This window comes from Bos indicus x Bos taurus, chromosome 3 (assembly GCF_003369695.1).
Source record: "Bos indicus x Bos taurus breed Angus x Brahman F1 hybrid chromosome 3, Bos_hybrid_MaternalHap_v2.0, whole genome shotgun sequence".
NCBI lineage: Eukaryota > Metazoa > Chordata > Mammalia > Artiodactyla > Bovidae > Bos > Bos indicus x Bos taurus.
The window spans coordinates 112193030-112216461 of NC_040078.1; the positions used below are offsets into that span (position 1 = coordinate 112193030).

Sequence of the window (23432 nt, forward strand, 5' to 3'; positions counted from 1 at the left end):
ATAATAATGGTTATCTACCTTTTAGTGTTGCAGTTGTCAGGAGGATAATCCACATTAAGCCCAACACATAGTAAACTCAATTCCAGGGAGCTCATACCAGTTGGCTGTGGTTGCCATGCTGTCATGTGCTGCAGGGGAATTTGGAGACAGCACATTTGAAGTTAACTGGTGGCTCAGTTGGTAAAGAATCTGCCTGCCATGTGGGAGACCTGGGTTCGATTCCTGGGTTGGGAAGATCCCCTGGAGAAGGGAACAGCTACCCACTTCAGTATTTCGGCCTGGAGAATTGGCAGACTACAGTCCATGAGGTTGCAAAGAGTTGGACATGACTGAGTGACTTTCACTTTCCTGCTCTACTAGCTCTTGATCTACTCTCTTAGCCTCAGTTTTTCCTCTGTAAAATGGGGGTGATTTCATGAATGGTGTGCACATTTAAATAAGATAACACACATAAAAGCAGTTAGTATCCTAAATCAGCAGTATGAGTTGTCTACTATTAACCTCATAATTCTTCTTCTTTATCTTCTTTTTAAGTGAACTTTCTAATGTAATTTACTATGAAGAATGCCTGATGATTATTTTAAATTTCTCAGAAGGGTTCTAGAATTGAGAGAGGAAAGTTGTGGTACATTTGGCTATTATTTTATGAGTCTGATTACTTGGGGAAATCTGCAAAAACTTGCAAAGATAGGAGTGTTGTGTAGCTCTTTATCCCCTTTCCTTTCCAGTCTTGTTCAGCACATTTTGGCAGCTGGTAGCACCATGGTAAGGGGAGCCTAAGGAAGCAGAGTTTCTTTTAAAACAAGGAGGCTGTTTGGGGTAAAGTCTCTGGATTTATGCTGTCTTCCTAGGTCTGAATCCAAGCTCTACCACTTGCTAATCCTAGTTAGTTAGCAAAGCCTAGTTACTCAATCTCCTTAAGGCTCCGCTTTCTTAACTGTAAAATAGAGACAAGAATAGCACCCTCCTCTCAGGGTTGGTGTTTTGTGAGGAGTGAGCAATGCCTTGAAGCTTAGCGTGTAACATTCAGTCCGTGGCCGTGATGGTGATTGGGAGCAGCTTTGGTGCTCGTCGTGATCAACACCCTCATCATCTGTCTCAGGGAGGGAGATGTCTTATCAGAGTGGTTGATGTTAGACTGTGCTACCAGATAAACCCAGAATCTCAGTGGCTTAAAGACAGGCTACGCAGGCTACACGTGTAACCAGGGTCATGGGACTCTACTCCTCAAGGTCACTTAGATGCCCAGCTGACGGGACTTCCGTCTAGATCCTCACTTTCACAGTCACCAGCTGCAGATCACACGCTGGCTTTTCATGTTCTCACATGGACATGACACACATCATTTCTGCCCTCGATTGATGGATCAAGGTGGTCACATGACCTTGCCTAACCCAAAGGGTGGACCATGAAGTCTGAAGGTGGAGCCTTCATGGCCTGAAGGTAGAGCTCTGGACTAGCTCTAATCACCATCTCAGGGCCAAGGGTCTGATTGCGGGAAAAGGCAGGAGTGATGGGAAAGGTGGGAGAGAGTGGGAAGGCGGATGGAGAGGGACTGGGGGCTGAGATGACAGGTTGCAAGCTCAGAGCCAGCTGTGGAGTGTGCCTGGACCCTGAGGGCCTTGTGGTTTACCCGCCGTGACCGAGAGCATGCTTCCATCCACTCACTCATTCAAGCAGCGGTCACTCAGTGTTCCACCCATGTTCCAAGCACAAGGCTAGGGGCTGGGGACTCCGAGTTGTTCAGGACAAATAACACGGCCCCTGCCCTTGGGGAACTCACAGTGGAGTGGACTGTGCAAGGCTCTGAGCTGAGCTTGGGACCCTGACCGCGGTCCAGGGCCAGCACTGTGTGTGCGGGGCAGGAGCCAGGCTCATGCCTCTGTCAGAGGCCTGATAATTGAGTGAAGAACAAAGAAAGAACCAGTATGACCCAATATTAGCTGTACTTCAACCCTTCTAGAATGGCAGAGGACTTTGTTTAAAGGATTCTTTTCATGCCTCCCCTCCAGCCCTTCATAAAATTCCAAGTGATGTAACTGGACATATCCATAAAAGTCCCAAAAGACAGAACTCACAGTCTAGATGGTTTATGTAATTCTCCATTAATAAAAAAAAATACTTGCTGGCAGACACATTTTATAGAAAGACTTTTCTTTATTCATTGTTCCCCCAAGAAAACTGCCTGTCTCCCTTCTTCCCCAGCTCCCTGCGGCGGTCATCTGACTTCGCCCAGCGGCACCATCCTGTCTCCTGGCTGGCCTGGCTTCTACAAGGATGCCCTGAGCTGTGCCTGGGTGATCGAAGCCCAGCCAGGTTACCCCATCAAAATCACCTTCGACAGGTGCCTATAACCACAGCCTGGGCGGTGGGGGTGAGGGGTAATAGCTCTGCTGTGGGTGGCAGGGAAGCTGGGATGGGTGGGGGGCCAGCACCAAGGCTGCAAGGTCAACAAGGTCAGAGGGCACTGGTGCAGATGCTCTGGGCAGGGACAGGCTGCACTGGCTTTGCTCTTGGCCTTGGTTCAGAAGTGGGGTTTGTGCCATTTAGGGGGCTGTTAGCATCCGAGGAGCGTCACCCTGACATTTTCGGTGTGGGAAGGTGGTCTTCCTCACCTCTGACCCAAATCCTGCTCATGTGGCCCACTTCTACTCCCAGCCTGATTGTGCCCCTCTGGTGGGGAAAGCAGCCACCCAAGTATGAATGTAAACTTCATCTAGACAAAGCTTCCTTGGCCCAGAAGAGCAGTTGCAAACTTTACTGTGAAGGGCCACATAAGAAATATTTTAGGTTTTATGGGACACTTGCAGATATCTGTTGCATAGTCTTTGCTTTAAAAAAAAAAAAAAACTTCTTTATAAATGCAAAAACCATTCTTGGCCCTTAGGCCATACAAAAACAGACTCTAGACCAGATTTGGCCCAGGGGCTGTAGTTGGCTGACCCCTGGCCTGGAACATTCTGACTCCCATGAGGCAAGTCACTGTGCCTCTAGCTCTGAAGATGGGTCACTGCCCGGGCCTCAGAGAAGATTGGGAGAGCTGCGTCCAACCACAGGAGAAGGAGGAGGAAGGTTCAACACAGTAGGGAGAGTTCTCCGGCATCTCCAGTGAATGTGTGCAGACTATATTAAGATACCCCAACCTGCCAAAACCCAGTTCTTCTGATGCAAGCAGGGTCTCTTGTAATTTGCAAATTAATGAGCCTTGGGTTTCTGAAGAAGTCTTCGTCTCCATCTTCGGCAGATTTAAAACCGAGGTCAACTATGACACCCTGGAAGTGCGAGATGGAAGGACGTACTCAGCGCCCTTGATTGGGGTTTACCACGGCACCCAGGTCCCCCAGTTCCTCATCAGCACCAGCAACCACCTCTATCTCCTCTTCTCCACGGACAAGAGCCACTCGGACATCGGCTTCCAGCTCCGCTATGAGAGTGAGTCTCAGGGTGGCGGTGATGGGGCCGGCTGGGTGCCGGGGAGGACTCAGGGCTGAGCTCCGGCAGGGGGACCCGCTCAGCCATGTCCCCAGGGCAGTTCTCAGTTAGGCTGGGCTCCTCAGGAGGTCCTCCTTGCTCTCAGCATCTCTCAGAGCTCAACGTCAGAAAGAATGAAAGGTCCCCTTCTGCGTGCAGATGACTGGGCGCCAGCCTGCTGGGCACCCCGGGAACAGAGTGCTTGATGGATGGTGATGTTGAAGTGAGATGTCATCTCACACTCCCTCACCCTCTCCCATTGCCTGCATTCATTGCTGGTGCCTCAATTGAAAGAGATTTTTTTTTTTTTTTTGGTCAAGATAAAGCTGATATATCCGCATTAATATCGGACAAAGTCAATTTTATCTTATATTTTTAAACTTTTTTCTTTTGCATGGGGATGTAACCGATTAACAATGTTGCGATAGTCTCGGGTGAACAGCAAAGGGACTCAGTCATGCGTATACACACATCCATTCTGAAAGAGACTGTTGACTGAGTTCTTTGCAGACCACTGCAGAAAGTTATGGCGGAGAGCACTAGGAGCAGAGGGTTGTTTTCTTACCCGTGATCCTATCTGTAATCCAAGCCGTGTTTGTCACTCCGCTGATGTTTACTGAATGGATGATGAACGAACGAATGATTGCAGCCAACCGGTTGTCCCTGACAGATGGGTCTTCAGATACCCTCACCCAGTACCGACAGCCACATTTGAGGAGTAGGCAGATGACAGTCCAGCCTTCTCTCAGCCAGGACTCTCTCTCCCTCCCTTTGTGAGTCAGCTGGGGTCCCCCTGTGGTTGCAGGGAACTGTCTGTTCCAGCCGTGGGCTCTCTTTTCCAGCTATCACATTGCAGTCGGACCACTGTCTGGATCCAGGGATCCCCGTCAACGGGCAACGTCATGGGAATGACTTCTACGTGGGTGCCCTGGTGACCTTCAGCTGCGACTCGGGCTACACACTGAGCGACGGGGAGCCTCTGGAGTGTGAGCCCAACTTCCAGTGGAGTCGGGCCCTGCCCAGCTGCGAAGGTGAGCCTCACCAGGAGGGGGCGCTGAAGTAGAGCAGCCTTTTCTGCCGTGAAAACCCAGGCACGGACTCCAAGACCCCCTGTCAGTGAGGAGTGGGAGGTTTGAACAAGAGCGGGGCTAGGATCCTAGGGGGATTCTGGGGGAAGCTCCCGAGGCCACCTCAGTCTTTCAGGGTCCTTTTTCCCTCTTCTCCAGCTCTCTGTGGTGGCTTCATTCAAGGCTCCAGTGGGACCATCTTATCACCAGGGTTCCCTGACTTCTACCCCAACAACTTGAACTGCACCTGGATTATCGAAACATCACATGGCAAGGGTGAGTGTTTAGGCCCATGGCAGGCATTGGGCTGCGACGTGGTCAGGGCCCTAAGATCCCCATATCCAGATGGCCTCCACGAGGCTCTCCCTCTATAGTGACCTCTGGGCTTGGTCTGGATTTTTCTCACCAACCAGAAAACTCTCAGAACATTCCTATCTCTTAAAATCACAGAACTCATCCTCTAGCAAATATTTTTCAAACCTAAAAATCTCCATTCTGCAAGAGATCTTAGAGAATGCCAGCTCTCAAAACCTACTTAATGAGGGAATCTTCCCTATATTACTCCCTACAAGATGGCATCACACCTCTATGTAAACACCCCGGTGGTAGAGAGATGGCCAGCCCACTCAGCAAAGGGGTTCCTGTTCTCGTTTTCTGATTGACCTGACCCCTCCTGATAACCTGAGACTGAGTTCCTTATACCGAGTGCTGACGGGACGTAGGCTGCTTCTGCTCCCTGCCCCTCACACCCAATCTTCAGATACTGTCTGGAGCCATCTTCCTCTCACAGAACTCACACTGTTCCTCAGATGAGTGTTTTTATGTATGTTTTTCACCAGTCAGGCCTCTTGCTCCACCTTCCCTGACATAAATGACCCTTGGGAGCCCAAGTCCAAAGTAAGATGCTGGCTATAAATAAACATTAATTAATATACTCTTTTATTCAGCAAATATTTTTTGTTTTGGTTTTTTTTGGGGGGGAGGTGGGCTTAAAACAACAGAAATTTATTCTTTGCACAGTTCAGGAGTCCAGAAATCCAAAATCAAGGAGCTTGTTCCTCCCGGAGCCTCTAAGTGAGAAACTGTCCCCTGCTTCTCCTCTAGCATCTGGTGACTGCCAGCAGTCCATGGTGTTCCTTGGCTGGGAGACACATTATTCCAGTCTCTATCAAGCAAATACTGATTGAATGCCCCCTGTGTGGTAGATGCTGGGGCTGGGAATATACACTCATCAGGCAGATATGACTTCTGCCCTCAGAAGCGTCCTCTGAAGTTCATGAGCCGAGGTTCTCTGCAGTTTGGCAGCTACTCTAATGCTAGACCCTACCCTAGAGGTTTAGATTTTCTACTTTGGAGGTGGAAACCAGGCATCTATGTTTTAGGACACTTCACTGCTAACTGTGATACATGCCCTAAAATAAGAACCTCTGATCTAGAAGAATTAAATGTAGAAAAGTCAAGAAAAAATTTAAAAAGAAGAGTAACTGTTCCAGATATTAAAATGTTATTATGGGCTCAAATAATTTTAATGATGCAATATAAATATAGGAACGGACACACAAATCAGTGGGGGAGAATAAAGATCCAGAAATAGATTCCCCTGTGTTTGTGCATGTGTGTGTGAGAGAGAGAGCAAGTGTGTGTGTGTGTGAATGTGTGTGTGTGAGAGAGAGACAGTTTTTAGTGTATGATTAATGTGTCATTTCCAATCCATTAAAGAGAGGATGGATTTTTTAATAAATGGTTTTGAAACAGTGGGCTTAACCATTTGGAAAAAAGAAAAAACCAAATCATACCTCACACATTTAACCACAAATTCTAGTAATAGAAAGATATGAAAGTCTAACCTCAGGTGGGACATACTTGAAGAACAGCAGCAAAAGTAGACTCCATAAAGGCATAGACTGTTATGTTTGATTCAATAACAGTTTAAATGGATTTAGGGTTTTTAAAAAAAGATGTGTATAAATATTTAAAATATTCATATAAAATATTTAAATAGTTAATGAAAAAAATATTTGTAACCTATGTAATCATCTAAGAACCACTGCTGTTGCTGCTGCCAAGTCGCTTCAGTCATGTCCGACTCTGTGTGACCCCATAGACGGCAGCCCACTAGGCTCCCCCGCCCCTGGGATTCTCCAGGCAAGAACACTGGAGTGGGTTGCCATTTCCTTCTCCAATGCATGAAAGTGAAAAGTGAAAGTGAAGTCTCTCAGTTGTGTCCGACTCTTAGCGACCCCATGGACTGCAGCCTACCAGGCTCCTCCGTCCATGGGATTTTCCAGGCAAGAGTACTGGAGTGGGGTGCCATTGCCTTCTCTGCTAGCCTGATATAAAAAGAGCTCTTAACATTTTTAAGAAAAATACACCTGATCTGCAGGTCTGTGGTGGTTGTTGTTGTTCTTTTGCTCAGTTGTGTCCAACTCTTCGTGACGCCATGGACTGCAGCACGCCAGGCTTCCCTGTCCTTCACCATCTCCCAGAGTTTACTCAAGCTCATGTCCATTGAGTTGGTGATGCCATTCAACCATCTCATCCTCTGTCATCCCCTTCTCCTCCTGCCCTCAATCTTTCCCAGCATCAGGGTCTTTTCAAATGAGTCAGCTCTTCGCATCAGGTGGCCAAAGTATTAGAGCTTCAGCTTAAGCATCAGTCCTTCCAATGAATATTCAGGGTTGATTTCCTTTAGGATTGATTGGTTTAATCTCCTTGCTGTTCAAGGGACTCTCAAGAGTCTTTTCCAACACCGCAGTTCAAAAGTATCAATTCTTTGGCTCTCAGCCTTCTTTATGGCCCAACTCTCACTTCCATACATGACTACTGGAAAAACCATAAGTTTAACTGTATGGACCGACATTTCTGCTTTTTAATATGCTGTCCAGGTTTGTCATAGCCTTTCTTCCAAGGAGCACACATCTTGTAATTTCATGGCTGCAGTCACCATACACAGCAATTTTGGAGCCCAAGAAAATAAAGTCTGTCACTATTTCCATTGTTTCCCCAAGTGATGGGACTGGATGCCTTCGCTTTTGGAATGTTGAGTTTTAAGCCAGCTTTTTCACTCTCCTCTTTCACCTTCATCAAGATGGCTGTTTAGTCCCTCTTTGCTTTCTTCCATAAGGGTGGTGTCATCTGCCTATCTGAGGTTATTGATATAGCAAAGCTATCAACTAGCACTTCATTACAGAAGAAATACAAATTGAAAGACCTCAACCCCACTAACAATTTTAAAAGTGCATCTTCACCCAATAACCAAATGCCATGTCTCTTTTCAAGTCAGCAGAGAATATCATAACAGTGTGGGGACCATTCGGAGACAGGCGTGCTCTTCTTTGGTGCCAATATTGTGTGAAACCATTCAAACTTCCCAGAGGACGATTAAGCAGTGAATCAAAAGCCTTAAGAACGTATGTGCTCTGGACCCAGAAGTTCTACTTCTTGGAATTTATCTCAAGAAAATAAATAAACTTTATATCAAGATTTAGCTACAAAGATGTCCCCTAAAACACTTTATTCATTAAAAAAAAAAAAAGAAAGAAAAACTAGTAACTACTCAGATGTTCATCAGTAAGGAAACATTAAGTCAATGTATGGTATAGCCAAATAATGAAAAATTACCATGCAGCTAAAGGAATGGTGTGAAAAAATATTTTAAAATTAAATATTTATTGACTAAATAAAGAAGTTTGCCAAAATAATATATTTATAAAATATTTATAAATAAAAGGCAGGCAACGCCACAGGGCTTGCTCCACTGTGTCTGTCTAGTACCCACAGTAAGTGCATTTGTTAAAAATTTGTTGAACTGTGCAACTTAGCAGCAGCAGCAATACAGTCCTACAAATTTTTAACAAACGCACTTACTGTGGGTAATGCACTTTCATGCATTGGAGAAGGAAATGGCAACCCACTCCAGTGTTCTTGACCTGAGAATCCCAGGGACGGGAGGAGCCTGGTGGGCTGCCATCTATGGGGTCGCACAGAGTCGGACACAACTGAAGCAACTTAGCAGCAGCAGCAACACAGTTCAACAAATTTTTAACAAATGCGCTTACTGTGGGTACTAGACAGACACAGTGGAGCAAGCCCTGTGGCATTGCCTGCCTTGTGGTTAAGTGGCAGAGATCCAGCCTGAGAGACCTCTCAATAGATCATGCCCAATGCTGGGACAGAGCAGACAGAGGTAGGAAAGCGTCGGAGGCTTGCCCAGGGGTTAGGCAGGAGTCCTGGAGTTGAAACTTAGGCATGTCTCCAAGGGTGAACAGGAATTAGCTAGGATCATCAAGAGGTCACTAGCGTATAACCAGGTCACTTCTTCCTTAGAACCATGGAAAGCATCACCAAACCCTTAGCATTGAGCCCCAAATGGTGAAATAGCTAGTGTGGCCCTCATGGCCCTGGTTGTACCTTTCTCAGCCTCCTTGTGAGCCCTCTAAAAAATTAAGATCTAGCTACATGGAATTTCTTTCAGTACCTAGGCTTTCATTGTCCTCTAGAGCAGGGGTCCCCAACCTCCAGGATCTAATGCCTGAGGCTCCGAAGTGAAGCTGATAAAACAATAATAGAAATAAAAGGTACAATAAATGTAATGCACTTGAAACAGCCTGAAACTATCCCCACACTGGTCTGTGGAAAAATTGTCTACCACAAAACCAGTTCCTGGTGCCAAAAAGGTTGGGGGATGCTGTTCTAGAGCTTTGCATATGGGGTACATTTCTTCTGTAACACTTCCTCTCCCGCACCATCTCCAGCATTCCCCTCATGTGGCCAGCTCCTTCATCCTTCTCAGGAGCCTTCCAGACCCCCTGCCCCCAGTCCTGGGTCTAGGGGGGGCTCCCTCCCATGGGCCACCACGTGATCCTTTACTTTCCAACTTCAGTCTTCACTCCGCCTGTACGGAACTCGCATCTTCATCATCCATCTCCCAGACTGACTCTGAGCTCTTCCAGAGACACGTCTGCCTTGTTTCCTGCAGTTTCCCCAGCTGCTGGATTGATGCTGGCACAGAAGAAACTCAAGAAATAGCTCTATGAATTGAATTAAACTGAACTCAGACCCTTCCCAGAGGGCAGGCACCCCTCAGGCTCTGTCTGCAACAGTGTCTCCAGTTAACAGACCTGTGAGGCTGCTGACTCTTGATTGCTCCCCACCAGTAAAAGTACAACTGGGGAACTCAAAACTCTGTGAAAGTCAGGATTGTTCAACTTGCCACATGCCCAGCCCAAGGGAAGAGCCAGTTCAGGAGTCCAGATAACATGTCCTCGCTAAGACCCCGGGACTAACATCTTTAAACCCACAAGACTATCTGGAAGTCAGATGAACTGAGCACAGAGAATGCCTTCTGTGCTGGGCACTGTGCTATGGGCTTTGCACATGCTGCCCCAAGGGTTCCTCTCTCCAGGGATTGAATGTCACCTAAAGGTACTGAGCGACTGAACTGAAGGTACAGAGCAATATTGGCCCAGATCTTTCTTTTTTAAAATTTTCATTGTTGTTCAGTCACTAAATAATGTCTGACTCTTCATGACTCCTTGGACTATAGCATACCAGGCTTCCCTGTCCTTCACCATCTCCCAGAGTTGCTCAAGCTCATGTCCATTGAGTTGGTGATGCCATCCAACCATCTCATTCTCTGTTGCCCCTTCTCCTCTGCTCTCAGTCTTTCCCAGCAACAGGGTCTTTTCCAGTGAGTCAGCTGTTTGCATCAGGTGGCCAAGGTATTGGAGCTTCAGCTTTAGCATCAGTCCTTCCAGTGAATATTCAGGGTTGATTTCCTTTAGGATCGAGTACTTTGATGTCCTTGCTCTCCAAGGGACTCTCAAGAGTCTTCTCCAGCACCACAGTTTGAAAGCATCAATTCTTTGGTATTCAGCCTTCTTTATGGTCCAACTCTCATATCCATACACGATTACTGGAAAAACCATAGCTTTATCTGTACCCTTCGTCGGCAAAGTGATGTCTCTGCTTTTTTATTATTATTGATAAATTAATTAGGATGACAGATTTTATCAATGAGGTCTAAGGAAAAGTACAGAATATACTAAAAAGTACTGAGACTTCCTATATACGTATATATACAGATATCTTCAAATTGGATAATTATAATTATCTAACACTTTCAAATTAGACTGCTTTGTAAAAACATCAGATTATATTAATTGGCACACATTTTTGCACCCCAGACCTTTCCCCCAGTAGATGAGCTCTGGGTCCAGGTCCGCCTTCCTCCAGACCGTCTCCTCTCCTAACGCCCTGCTCTTTCTGCCCCAGTGAGAGGTCGCTGTCCTTCACACGATTCTGCACGCTTCACTCCAGTGGAGTCCTTGTTTGCGTGTGCATCTGTCACACCAAATCTGGATTCAGACTCCAACACTGCCTCTCTATTTCTGTGACAATGTCTTCATTTTCACACAATGGCCAAAGGAGCCCCAAGCGGTCAACACAGCTGGGAAAGCCAGGGGTTTCATCTCAGCTGTTTACTCATCCTTAGGATGCCTGCCAAGTGTTTCCTCCTTTGGAGGGGTTGTATTTGCACGCTCGAAAAACAGAAAGCACAGTGCTTAATTCAGCTTTGTTTCCACCCGCTACTGTGTCTGACCCAGCCTCCACGCAGCCCTCTGCTCCACCAAGCCTCTTGCCAAGCTTTGCAGAAGGAGAATGGTCTTCTCATATGCACATGTGTTTACATGTCAGTAGTACAGGATACCTGCAGGCTCACGTGCCCGTGGGACTCCACGCGTGCTTACACCCCTCATGTCACAGACTGTGACCGCTGTGACGCCTTCCCAACCCCAGGGCACAGTCACCCACCCTCCCTCTGTGCCCCCCCTCTGGATCTCACTGCTGGTGTGTCTGTCTCCTCCACCAGGCTGAGAGATCTTTCTCAGTACCTAGCACAGATCTGGCACTTAGCAGGCACTCGAGATCTATCTCTTTCTTTAAGATTTATTTATTTATTGGTCGTAATGGGTCTTCGTTGCTGCATGCAGACTTTCTCTAGTTGTGGCAAGCAGGGGCTACTCTTCGTTACGGTCTGTGGGCTTCTCACTGCAGCAGCTTCTCTTGTTGTGGAGCCCGGCTCCAGGTGAACACACTTCAGTAGCTGTAGGACATGGGCTCAGTAGTTGCAGCTCTCGGGCTCTGGAGCATTGGCTCAGTAGCTGTGGTACACGGGCTCAGTTGCTGTGCGGCATGTGGGATCTTCCTGGACCAGGAATCAAATTATCCTCCCTTGCCTTACAAGGCAGATTCTTGACCCCTGAACCACCAGGGAAGCCCAGGATCTGTTTCTTTGAGTAAATAGATAAATGGGTGCATATCAGCTGCCTGAACACAGGACATTTACAAACTGCTTCCCTGGTCCCACCACCTCTATGGGGTTCTGTTCCCCCAACCCCCGCCCGTAGAATCCCCAGTATTCTGTATCGCCAGTTTCTATCAACACAGAGGCAAAGTAATGAAAACATCTAAAATGCTTTAGCATGAAGACCTTGCATCTAACCACCATTTATCCCGAACATGTCAGTGATTATCTAGAAAAGTAGTCCTCACACTTGTATGTACCTCCACATCTCTTGGAGGATCTTGTTAGCATGCGAATGCTGATTTAGGATGTCTGAGGTGGAGGCCGAGATTCTGCATTCCCAACAAGCTCCCAGGCGATGCCCAGGATCCCGAGGTCTGTGGACTTTGAACAGCACGTGGGCGCAGCATTCCTTTCCTGCCCGCATTCCTGCCCTGGCACATCCATGGGGTGTATTCCCATAGGCACACTCGCTCGTGGGCGGACATGCATTGTACATCCGTCCACCCAAACCCAGCTGCCATCTGGACAAGTTCAAGCGTTGCTCTAGGTGCTAAGATCTTGCTGCTCTATTACCTTGCTCACCTCCTGGCCCCTCCCACCACCTGCCCCCCCCCACCTTCGACTCTCTTTTCATCGCAGGAGAAGCTGCATCCTGGGGTGGTTTACTGCACAGCCTCTGCCACCAGATTGTCTCAGTTCAGAACCCAGCTTCCCCACTTACAGGCTGGGTGACCTTGGACAAATGATTTCATTGCTCTGTGCCTCGGTTTCCTCGGGTGTAACATGGAGATGAGAAGAATCGTACCCAGGTTGCAGGGTTAGTAGCAGGATGAAATGTTTTTGTGTCTTCCCTTCCCATTGATAGGAGCCAACTACAGGCAACTCAGAACAGTGATGCACACATACCGAGGGCTGAAATTTCCTCTCATTAGTGGGTGCTCTCAGCCCCTCCCCCGCAGTGGATGTCCCCTCCCCTTCTCCCTCTCAGATGGCTGCCTGGCCCCTCTCGACCGCTCCTCTTCCTCCTGTCTTCTGTGTGATGCCAGTTCCCCCCAGGCTTCCAATCTACCCTTCTCTGATGACTGCCCTGCCCACCTCCCTTCCTCTTCATGTTTGGGGGTTCAGGCAGCACCTGTTTGCCAGTGACCCCCAGATCTACAGCTGTAGTCCGACCTTAACCCTGAACTCCAAGTCTGTACGTCCAGTTCCCTCCTGCTAGCTTGTGCTTCCTGAATGCTGACCGTGCAGAGTGTTCAAAGCCAAAGTCATTGCCCTTCCACCACTTGCTCCTCTTCCTATGTGTCCAGCCCCGGATCACGAAAGACATCACTGTCCTTCAGGTCAAGACCCTCCCCTGTCACCCCTTGGCTCCTCCTTTGCCTCTGTTGCCTCTGATCCGTGTCCACCTCCCCTCCCGTGTCCCACGTCCCTTTCCTGCTCTTGTCCCCTTGGCTGACCCCATCCACTCTCCCCCTCAGCGCATGGCTGGTATCCTTCTAACTGTTCTCTCTGCTTCCCCTCACTCCACTTCCTCCTTCTCATAGCCACCAACATCTTGCTAATCTGAAATCTGGTACACTCTGGATAGGATAGGCCCCCAACACCTCTTGAAAAATATCCAGTCTGGCCCCAGAGAGCCTGCATGTCCAGCTCCTCTTCTGGATATTCCCGGCTGAGTACATCCAACAGCACCGCTTGGCTCACCAAGCCCTGGAATCCACAGCAGCTCTGTCCCCTGCCTGGGGCACCCTCTCCCCTCTTAGCCGGTTATTTCCCCTGCCTCCTTTTAAGACCCCAAACAAATACTCTTTAGTGAGGCCATCCTGCCTTTCCCTCTTTCCCTTCTGTCCCCCAATGCAGTCTGATCTATATTGATGACAGTGTTGGTTACTCTGCACGGTGGCTCTATCCCCTTGCACCCACCTAGCCCTGAATCCTAGCCCATAGGAAACACCCAGCAATATACGAAAACCTGTTGACTGAATGAATGACCTAACCATAAATCTCCCTTTCAAACTGGGACAAGCCTGAAGCAGAGTCTTCCTCCCTGAGTGGGCCTGTGGGCAGGGACGTGTCCGGCTCACCTGGGCCCTTCGCTCAGGTTGGCCTGTGCGTGTTGCTGTTGGACTTCTGCACACCGAGAGATGTTTACAAACGGGGAATGCTCGGCAGACGCCGGCGTGCAGCTGGGCTCCTTCAGCCCTCTCACCGTTGCCCCCTGACCCTCTGGCTCCCGGCAGGTGTGTTCTTCACTTTCCACACCTTCCACCTGGAGAGCGGCCACGACTACCTCCTCATCACGGAGAACGGCAGCTTCACCCAGCCCCTGCGCCAGCTGACAGGCTCGCGGCTGCCGGCCCCCATCAGCGCCGGTCTCTATGGCAACTTCACCGCCCAGGTCCGCTTCATTTCCGATTTCTCTATGTCCTACGAAGGCTTCAACATCACGTTCTCAGGTACAGCACTTGAGGGTCCCTCGGGCGAAGAGGGCACTCTGTACCTCCACCCCACCCCCACTATCAGCCAGCAGATGGCGCTGGTCCGCTCCCCAGCCTCTAGGAGGGGAACCTCAGTGCTGTGGCAGAAGGTAGTTGGTTTAGATACAAGGACGAACGTTCCTTATAGTGGGTTGGAAGGAGGTGTTCAGGGTTCTCTCTGAATGTGACCGGCCCAACTGATGGAACTAGAGGACCTCACAGAAGTCCCTTCCAGCCCTAGTAAGTCCAGATCCTTCTTCTGATTCCACTTCCACTACTTCACAACCACAGCAATTTCCAAAAACAAGAAAAAGAAGGGAGATGGAAATTAACACGTTGGAGTGTTTTAGTCTCATTCGGAGACTGCTTCACCAACGCTAATTTAGTAGTGATGGATAATTTTCACTGTGTTTAGGAATCCTGAAACGAAAGCTTTTCAGTTTGCATTCGGGGAGGAAAGAGGACCCTTTGCTCCTCTGCGGCTCATTTCACTTGCTCCCAGAGCACCCTCCTTCCCATCCAGGAACAGAGGTAGCAGGTAGATTTTCCCGGGATGCACAAGAGATATCTGACCTCTAGGAAATGGGACATGGCCCAGCTCAGCCCCGCAACTCCCTCCAGCAGATGCCTCCTGCCATGTGCTGGCTGATGGGACATATCCAGCCAGCCTGCCTTGTGCCTGCGTGCATGCTAGGTCACTTCAGTCGTGTCCAACTCTTTGCAACCCTAAGGACTGCAGTCTGCAAGGCTCCTCTGTCCATGGGATTCTCCAAGCAAGAATGCTGGAATGGGTTGCCATTTCCTCCTCCAGGGGATCTTCCCCATCCAGGGATAGAACCCACATCTCCTGTGGCTCCTGCATTGGTAGAAGGGTTCGTTACCACTGAGCCACCCCCATCTGCCTTATCCCGTCTGTTTTTCCCAACCACACGGAGCCCTGGGGTACAGTGTCCCAGAAGGGCATTGCCCATGAGGACAAGGAGAGAGGTACTTCTGTGTCATCACTAGAGACATAAAGTCACTAGAGGCCGGTCCCTGTTCCGGCAATGCCACTCCATCACACTTGCCATCTGCCTCAAGTGTCAGTGTTCCTGAGGCACAGCTTTAACCAAATTCAGATCTTAGGTTCTTTTTCCGAATATAAATTGCCCTAGGCTGGGTCTTCTATTCTGACCCCACTAGAACCAGGCTGAATTGAATTGAATTGGCTCGGTATCCAGGGAGAAAGAGGCAGGAGGGTCTGCAAGCCTGAAGCTGGGCTCATGTGGAGATGAAGGTTAGAAGAGGGACAGGTCTGCCTCATAAATCCCCCTGGGAAGCAAGCCTCCAGAAACACAGTGCCCTCTCCCACTCCTCCTGGCTAGGAAGCGCTCAGACTGCCCGGAGCACAACCTGCCTGTTCTCCCCTGCTTCTGTCCCTCTCAAATTCTCTCTCCTCTCCTTGCCTTTCGTGGATCCCTGCATATCCTGTGCCTCTGTCTGTCCTCCTCTCTCGCCCTCTTCTCCCTGGCGTCTTTGTCTGTATGCCCCTCCTCTGTCTCTGACCCTGGCTCTCTTGCCTCCCTTCCAGAGTATGACCTGGAACCCTGCGAGGAGCCCGAGGTCCCAGCCTACAGCATCCGGAAGGGCTTGCAGTTCGGCGTAGGCGACACCTTGACCTTCTCCTGCTTCCCCGGGTACCGTCTGGAGGGCACGGCCCGCATCACGTGCCTGGGGGGCAGACGGCGCCTGTGGAGTTCGCCTCTGCCAAGGTGTGTTGGTAGGTGGTCACGTGCTTTCATTTTGCTTCACTAAGGGGGTTGGCCGAACTTTAGTCGATTGCTGTGAGGTGGTGGAACACACATGGGCCAAGAGGCCAATGGGACTGGGTTTGAGAAGAGTCTTAGCACATGGTGACCTGCAGTGGGACCTCGGGGGGGTGGCCTACCCTCCTTCCGCTCCAGCCTCCTTATCTGTACAGGAGGGATGGCAGTCAACTCCTGCCTCATGGGCTGTTTGGTAGCCTCAGCTGACCTTTACAAAGCGGCTCCACAGGAGGCACTCGGATGAAATCAACTTCCGTAGTATTAACTCCCACCCTTAAGGCACATTCCCATGGCTTCTGGATGCCTCTTGCAGAGAAATCTGGGTGGAGCGTGGGTGGACCTGTGGGAAGGAGGTATGACCTTTACCCATGAAGAGTCCTCATATGGTGGAAGAAAGGGCTGATTTTACTAGTTCAGTGAGGGTGCTAACTTTTGAGACTTGCCAGAAAGACTCCATCCATTCAACTGGGGAGGACAGAGGGCAGAGGGAAGCAAGAGTTAAGTTCATTTCTAGAGCACCCATTGCAGATCAGACATGCTTCTAGATGCTGGGAATATAAAACTGAACATCACAGAGGGAGCCTTTCCACCCCTGGTCTCACATTCTGGTGGAGGGAGATGGGCCACAAGCACATGGGTGTGTAGTGTGGCAGGCGGTGTTAAGGCTTAGAGAGAAAGAGTAAGTCAGCTTAGAAGGTATGGGAAGTGTTTATAAAAAGTGATCAGGAAAGGCTTCTCTGATGGGTTAACAGTATATAGTAGAGATCTGAAGGTATCCAAGGAGATCCCAAGGCATTCACGGGAGACGAGGGGGCCAAGTGCCAAGGCCCTGAGCCACGAGGACGCTCACTGCTTCAGGAACAGCTTGGAGGCCAGCCTGGAGTGAGCAATGGGAAAAACAGTAGATGATGAGGTTAAAGAGGTAGCTGATGCAGTTGAGACCAGGAGCCCTGTGACCCAAGGCCCTGCCGGCCTCGTTGCCAAGGAGCTGGAGAAGACTCTTCAGAGCCCCAGGCCCAGAGGGTGCAGAGAAATGGGGTGATACTCCAGGGAGCTGGGACAGTTGCTGGCTGTCCCACGCATATAAAGTTCATGCCCTGCTTGCTCGATACTCACACCGTGGGGTAGATGGACACAGGCTGGCTCAATGGAGTACTTACCATGCTCACTGTTAGCCACTAGGAACTCATGTTCAATATTAAAGAAAACCCCAAAATACCAAACAGATCAAGACAGCACTTCCCTGACTGAAACAGGGGTTGGCGTCTTGAGGGTCCATGAGGTCAGCCTTGCCTGAGACAATGCCACGGAGCCCTGGGGGCTCTGTAGGGGACAGTTATAAACAGGATGGCAAGATGGGCTGGGCTCAGGCCGGCCAATCACATGGGCCCAAGGTCAGTTCTCTGCTCTGCCATTTACCAGCCACTGGATCTTGGGCAGGCCACCCAATCCCATCGGCCCCAGCTTCTCTGTATCTATAAAGCAGAGATAGCAATACCCAACTCACAGGTTTTACTCCAGATTAGAAGGCATGGTTTACATAAACCAGCAGGGTGCCATATGATTATCCTTTGGCCAGTAACATTTTTATCATTATTTATCGATGACCAACAACCAATAACCTTGCACGATCTCAGAGGGGAAGCATTAAGACAAATAGATGAAGAATCCCATTTTTGATCAATTAAGTGATCTCAAATTTTATTCTCCCCGCCCCCCCGCCCAGAGCAGCAGTCTCCAGCCTTTTCGGCACCAGGGACCGGTTTTGTGGAAGACAGTTTCTCCACAGACCGACATGCAGGGGATGGTTTCGGGACGATTTAAATGCATGACATTTGTTGTTCACTTGGTTATTATCACATCAGCCCCACCTCGGCCCATCAGGCCTTAGACCCTGGAGGCTGGGGACCCCTGCCGTAGAGCACGCGGCCACCCTGACCTGTGCATACAAGCAGGCACACATGTAGCTCCCACTGCGTAGATTCGGTTTCAACCTGGCTGCTAGCAGCTCTTTTCTTCTCTGGAAAAAATGTCTTCAGCTCAGTGGTTCTGAGGGGAGTTTTTTCTGAATGGGATTATCCAGGACCGCAGATGTGCTCACGCCCTAAGCTCTCACCTCATCGATCTCGCTCCATAAATTCATTCTGTAACTTATTATTCCAATTACTGTTTGTTCATGGCACCTCACAATATTTTCATTATTCCATTTGTCTTCTGTTTTGTATGTATTAATACCGCATAGCAATTATAATCACCTCTAATTACCGCCAGCCCCGCAACAGAGCCTCAGGCTTGGAGGTATCATGGGAATGCCCACTCGGGAGATGCTCCCGGTTGCCATATGCACTGAAGGTGTAAATTGGATGACTTACCAGGAACATGCCCTGCTGAGAAGGAGATAAACAGCTCTGGGCTCTAATTCATGGTATGGCAGGCAACACAGCAGCCCCTGACCTCAGGGTCCCCTAAACTGGATGTGGAAAGGACAGCCCTGACCCCAGAGGACCCCATTCTGCAGAATGACCCTGTCCTTGGGAGCCCCATGTGATGGAGCAGCCCTAACTCTCCACCTCAGGGGGTGCCCCAGACTGAGGGACATGACACAGCCCCTGCCCTTAATGAGACCTCTTCTGATGGGGTGGCAGAAGTCGAAGATGCCTGAATCAGCCGCAGTACTTGCCAGCACAGATGACTGTGTGTTTCTCTGGAATGTTTATTTGTTTTCATTTATGCTTGTGTTTGACTTTTCAATGCATCTGCTCACCTCCCCTAATGCTTTGGAAGCTCTCCCAGGAGCCAGCACCATGTCCCTCTACCTCCTGGACACTCCCTGGTGCCCTGGAAAAAGGCCTTGGCAGAGGGGTCCATCTGAAGTTGTTGGCCCCCTTTCCCTCCTTATCGAGGAGTTGGGCATGTGGGACAGAGGAGAGAGCCGTGCTGGGGCAGAAATGGCCTCCAGCTCTTGTGCAGCAAGCCAGGGGCAGAGAGGAGGTGTCAAACTACACCAAGGCCCGCGTGTAACGCAAACCAATTCTCGGGAACCAGGTGGTGAGCAAGGGGCATCAGGACAGTGAGGGCGCTGTGAATGTCAGGCAACTGCACCTGCTCCCCAGGAAGCTTCATGGGCGTCCTGACAGCCAGAGCCCGGGCAGCTGGGGCTCCAAATGAAAGCAGATAAGCTATGCAGATTCACTGCGTTAGATGGGAAGAGAAAGGAATGGTACTTGTTGAGGGCCTACTAGGTGCTATGTTGTTATTCAGTTGCTAAGTCATGTCCAACTCTTTGCTACCCCATGGACTGCAGCACACCAGGCTTCCCTGTCCTTCACTATCTTCTGGAGTTTGCTCAGACTCATGTCCATTGAGTCGGTGATGCTACCTAATCATTTTATCTTCTGTCACCCCCTTCTCCTGCTGCCCTCAATCTTTCCTAGCATCAGGGTCTTTTCCAAAGACTTAATTCTTCGCCTCAGGTGGCCAAAGTATTGGCACTTCAGCTTCAGCATCAGTCCTTCCAATGAATATTCAGGGTTGATTTCCTTTAGGACTCGCTGGTTTGATCTTGCAGTCCAAGGGACTCTCAGACGTCTTCTCCAGCAACCCAATTCGAAAGCATCAATTCTTTGGTGTTCAGGCTTCTTTATGGTCCAGCTCTCACATCCATACATGACTATTGGAAAAACCATAGCTTTGACTATGAGGACCTTTGTTGGCAAAGTAACATCTCTGCTTTTCAATACATGGTCTAGGTTTGTTATAGCTTTCCTTCCAAGGAGTGCTTTCGTCTTCTAATTTCGTGGCTGCAGTTACATTTGCAGCCAGGTGCAAACCACTTCCGATATACTCATCTGCTGCTGCTGCTAAGTCACTTCAGTTGTGTCCCACTCTTTGTGACCCTATGAATCATAGCCCGCCAGGGTCCTCTGTCCATGAGATTCTCCAGGCAAGAATACTGGAGTGGATTGCCATGCCCTCCTTCAGGGGATCTTCCCAACCCAGGGATCGAACCCTCATCTCTTATGTCTTCTGCATTGACAGGCAGGTTCTTTACCACTAGCACCATCTGGGAAGCCCATATAGTCACCCTTTTCGTCATAAAATTTCATAGCTGAATCCTCTCTAGCTTTGTGTGGATGCTGTTATTGTCCAGCTGGAGGCAGATGAAGAGACAGTGGTTCAGAGAGTTGATATAACTGGTCTGTCTGTGTCTAAAGTCTGTGCTCATCCCACTGCACCACATGCCATTCCCTAGACAGAAGGGAATACCGTGTGACCCCAGAGATGATGGAGAGCTGCTTCAGAGGGCTGGCCACGTGATGGGACTGAGGGATAATACATGTCTAAACATGCACATCCTTCAGCACACCCTGCCCAAATACCCACCTTCATCGGAGGGCACCCAAAATATATCCACACTTTAGAAATAATATCCACCTAAACTATCAGCGGCCCCCAGGGTTCCTGTCTACCACCCTGCTTTAGTTTTATGCCCCAGCCCAAGACATGCATTACGCATGTTTGAACACTTTGCAAACAGGCTGAGTTGAAAGTCCTGCAAAGTGAGATTTCTCCTCCAAGACAAATGATGGCTGTCTTATTCATTTTGAGCTGCTGTAAGATAATAGCAGCATGTGGGTGGCCTCAACGATGCACATTTCTTTCTCCCAGATCCGGAAGCTAGCAAGTCCCAGATGAGGGTGCCAGCAGGTTCAGTGTGAGGTGGAGGCCCTCCCCTTGGCTGCCAGACAGCGGCCTTCTTGCTGTGTTGTCCCACAGCCTGGGCTCTGCTCAGTTCCTCTGCTGTTAAGGGTGCTGACCCCACCCTGAGGGCTCTCAGCTCATCGTATCTGGGGATCTGGGCTTCAGCATAGGAATTTGTCAGGGAGACACAAACACACGGTCCACAGTAATGGTTAAGGTAAAGTCTTAGGAAGCTGAAGCTGGTCCTGAAATGAAAAGAACCCAGGGAGTAGGGCTGGATGAAAAAGAAGGGACTGGTGGGTGGAACATGATCCCTATCTTTAAGGGTCTAAGGAGCAGCGCTGGGGACAAGAGAACACACAGAGGTACAGCTAAGCCCACAAGAGGCTCCACTCTGAGTTTTCTTGCATCACATGCTGCCTCCACACTGCTGTGGCCTAGGACACTCCAGGCTTAGACAAGCGGAGTTGAAGGTGTGGTCAGCAGCCCCTTGGTTGACTTCAGGGCCCTTCTAGCCAATAGCCGTGCCTAGAACAGGGACGCTGAGGAGCAGTTTGGAGAAAGCAGACTTGCTACCGTCAACTTCAGAGATTCAACCCTTGCTCCAGACTCCCCGTATGTCCAGACAAATAATGGGCCTGCCATCTGGATGTGTATTTATATCCTTCCAGAATCTAATTATTTTTAGAGCTGTCCATCCTCTGAGGTCAGCGTCCTCCATGTTTATTCATTCATTCATTTGGCAAATATTTATTTTACAGACAATCTGGGTCAAGCCTTGTAAATTCATGGATTCATTAAGCATGACCCTGACCTTCAAGTAACTCACAGTTTGGGTAGGGGGTACAGGCAAGTAACAAGCTATTAGGGTGCAATCTGGTAGATGCTCTGCCACAGGGAAGCCTAGGAAGCGGCTTCCTAATTATTGAAGCCCCTAGGGAGCCAACTGCAGAGTCTTTCAGCACGCGGCCTGCCCTGCGACACCTCCCCTTTCATCACTGCTGCCTGTCCTGCCCAGGCACCGAGTGAACGGGTGGGTGCTGAGGGTGCAGAAATATGACCAAGTCCGAAAGCATCCACAGTGAAGTGGAGGAGAGAGAAATGTTAACAAACAAGTCAAGTACTAAAAATAAAGGTATGGGAACAATGGGGAAAGAATGACTAATTCTGGAGGAAGAAACAGATTTTGAGAGGAAAGTGTGAATTCATTAGCTGTTGCACGAAACAGGGTTTCCATGGGTCTGTGCCAAACCTTTCTCCAGAGCCTCAGAGGCCCTAAATTCTAGGATCAAGAGGGTTGAGTTGTCAGCCCCCTCCTCTTCTTGAATTGACAGACAATCTAAAGTGCTAAGTACCAGAGTCTTTATCTTCAAAACAGGGATGATAATCAGGTTGTGATTAATGGCTGAAACGTTTTTGTAAAGCTTGGGAGATGCTAGTGATTATTATTCAAATGTGTCCCCTCTTGGTTGCTATCCTTTGATACGGAAAGGCTGCCTCCCTCCTCACTTAGTGGCCCCCAGCTTCTGCTGATGTCCTCCTTGGTCATTTTTGTTGCTATGATACTATATGGGCAGATGGGAGAGAAGCTGCTTCATGACACTTTAAAAGTGGAGGGTGACTGGTGGGTTCGTTTCTGTCCCTGAAGAAGAAAGACAAACTGAAGGAGAGAAGTAAAGGGACGAAGCAGAACTGCAGGTAGTCTGGTGTTAAAAAAAAAAAAAAAAAAACTTTGATCAGCAGTCCTATAGATAGGCAGACAAATGGGCAGGTGAGCAGGCGTGTCGGCAGGTAGAGAGGCGAGCTGCTCGTCGTCTTCTGGGGTTCTCCAGTGCTGTGTGTTGCATCCCGGATGTAGCTGGCTGGCATTAACCTGTTATTATTGTGATTCTGTTTCCAGCTGAGTGTGGGAATTCGGTCACGGGCACTCAGGGTACTCTGCTGTCCCCCAACTTTCCTGTGAACTACAATAACAACCACGAGTGCATCTACTCCATCCAGACCCAGCCAGGGAAGGGAATTCAGCTCAAAGCCAAGGCGTTTGAACTCTCTGAAGGCGATGTCCTCAAGGTAACACTGAGAGATGTCACAGTGTACACTCGTCACAAGCTGCAGAAGTGTGGTCGCCATGCCCATTTATCTCTGGGCGAAGGACTTAGCTTCTCTTCTTCCCCTTTGAGTCCCAAGATATTGTCCTCACTCATCCGGGAGAAGTGAGAACCTAAGAGAGAAGGGTAGATGCATGTATTCTAAAGAACGTGGATTTAGAGTTTGCTTAGGAGCCAACTGCTCTCAAATATGTATGTGATGGATTTGGGGTAGCAAGTCAGTGGATCAGGTTTTCCATTATGAACTCTGACCATCAACCTGGATAAGGAAGAAATCATAAATACGTGTGGATACGGTCTGTTTATATGTACATTTGTCGATGTGCGTGCATCTGTGTCTGTGTGTGTACTTGGTTTGGGGGATCTGTGTCTATGCATATTTGTGTTTTGCGTGGGTGCATCTGTGTATGTTTTGAGTTTGTGTTTCAGTAAATGGTTTGGCTGTTCAGCAGCTTCGTGCACCATGGTGGCAGTCTACAGGTGGCAGTGGGGTT

The 23432-nt window shown here is 49.2% G+C and overlaps 1 protein-coding gene across 4 annotated transcripts in view; it reads left to right on the forward strand.

Moving 5' to 3' along the window:
- CSMD2 (CUB and Sushi multiple domains 2) overlaps positions 1–23432 on the forward strand; it is a 689612-nt gene that overhangs the window by 456803 nt on the left and 209377 nt on the right. For all 4 annotated transcript variants that reach the window (XM_027537925.1, XM_027537922.1, XM_027537923.1 and 1 more), the window contains 7 exons: positions 2206–2344; positions 3245–3432; positions 4314–4502; positions 4698–4814; positions 14088–14303; positions 15895–16083; positions 22731–22900. In XM_027537925.1, coding sequence (XP_027393726.1) covers positions 2206–2344; positions 3245–3432; positions 4314–4502; positions 4698–4814; positions 14088–14303; positions 15895–16083; positions 22731–22900 — 1208 coding nt within the window. The remainder of the gene's footprint in view (positions 1–2205; positions 2345–3244; positions 3433–4313; positions 4503–4697; positions 4815–14087; positions 14304–15894; positions 16084–22730; positions 22901–23432) is intronic.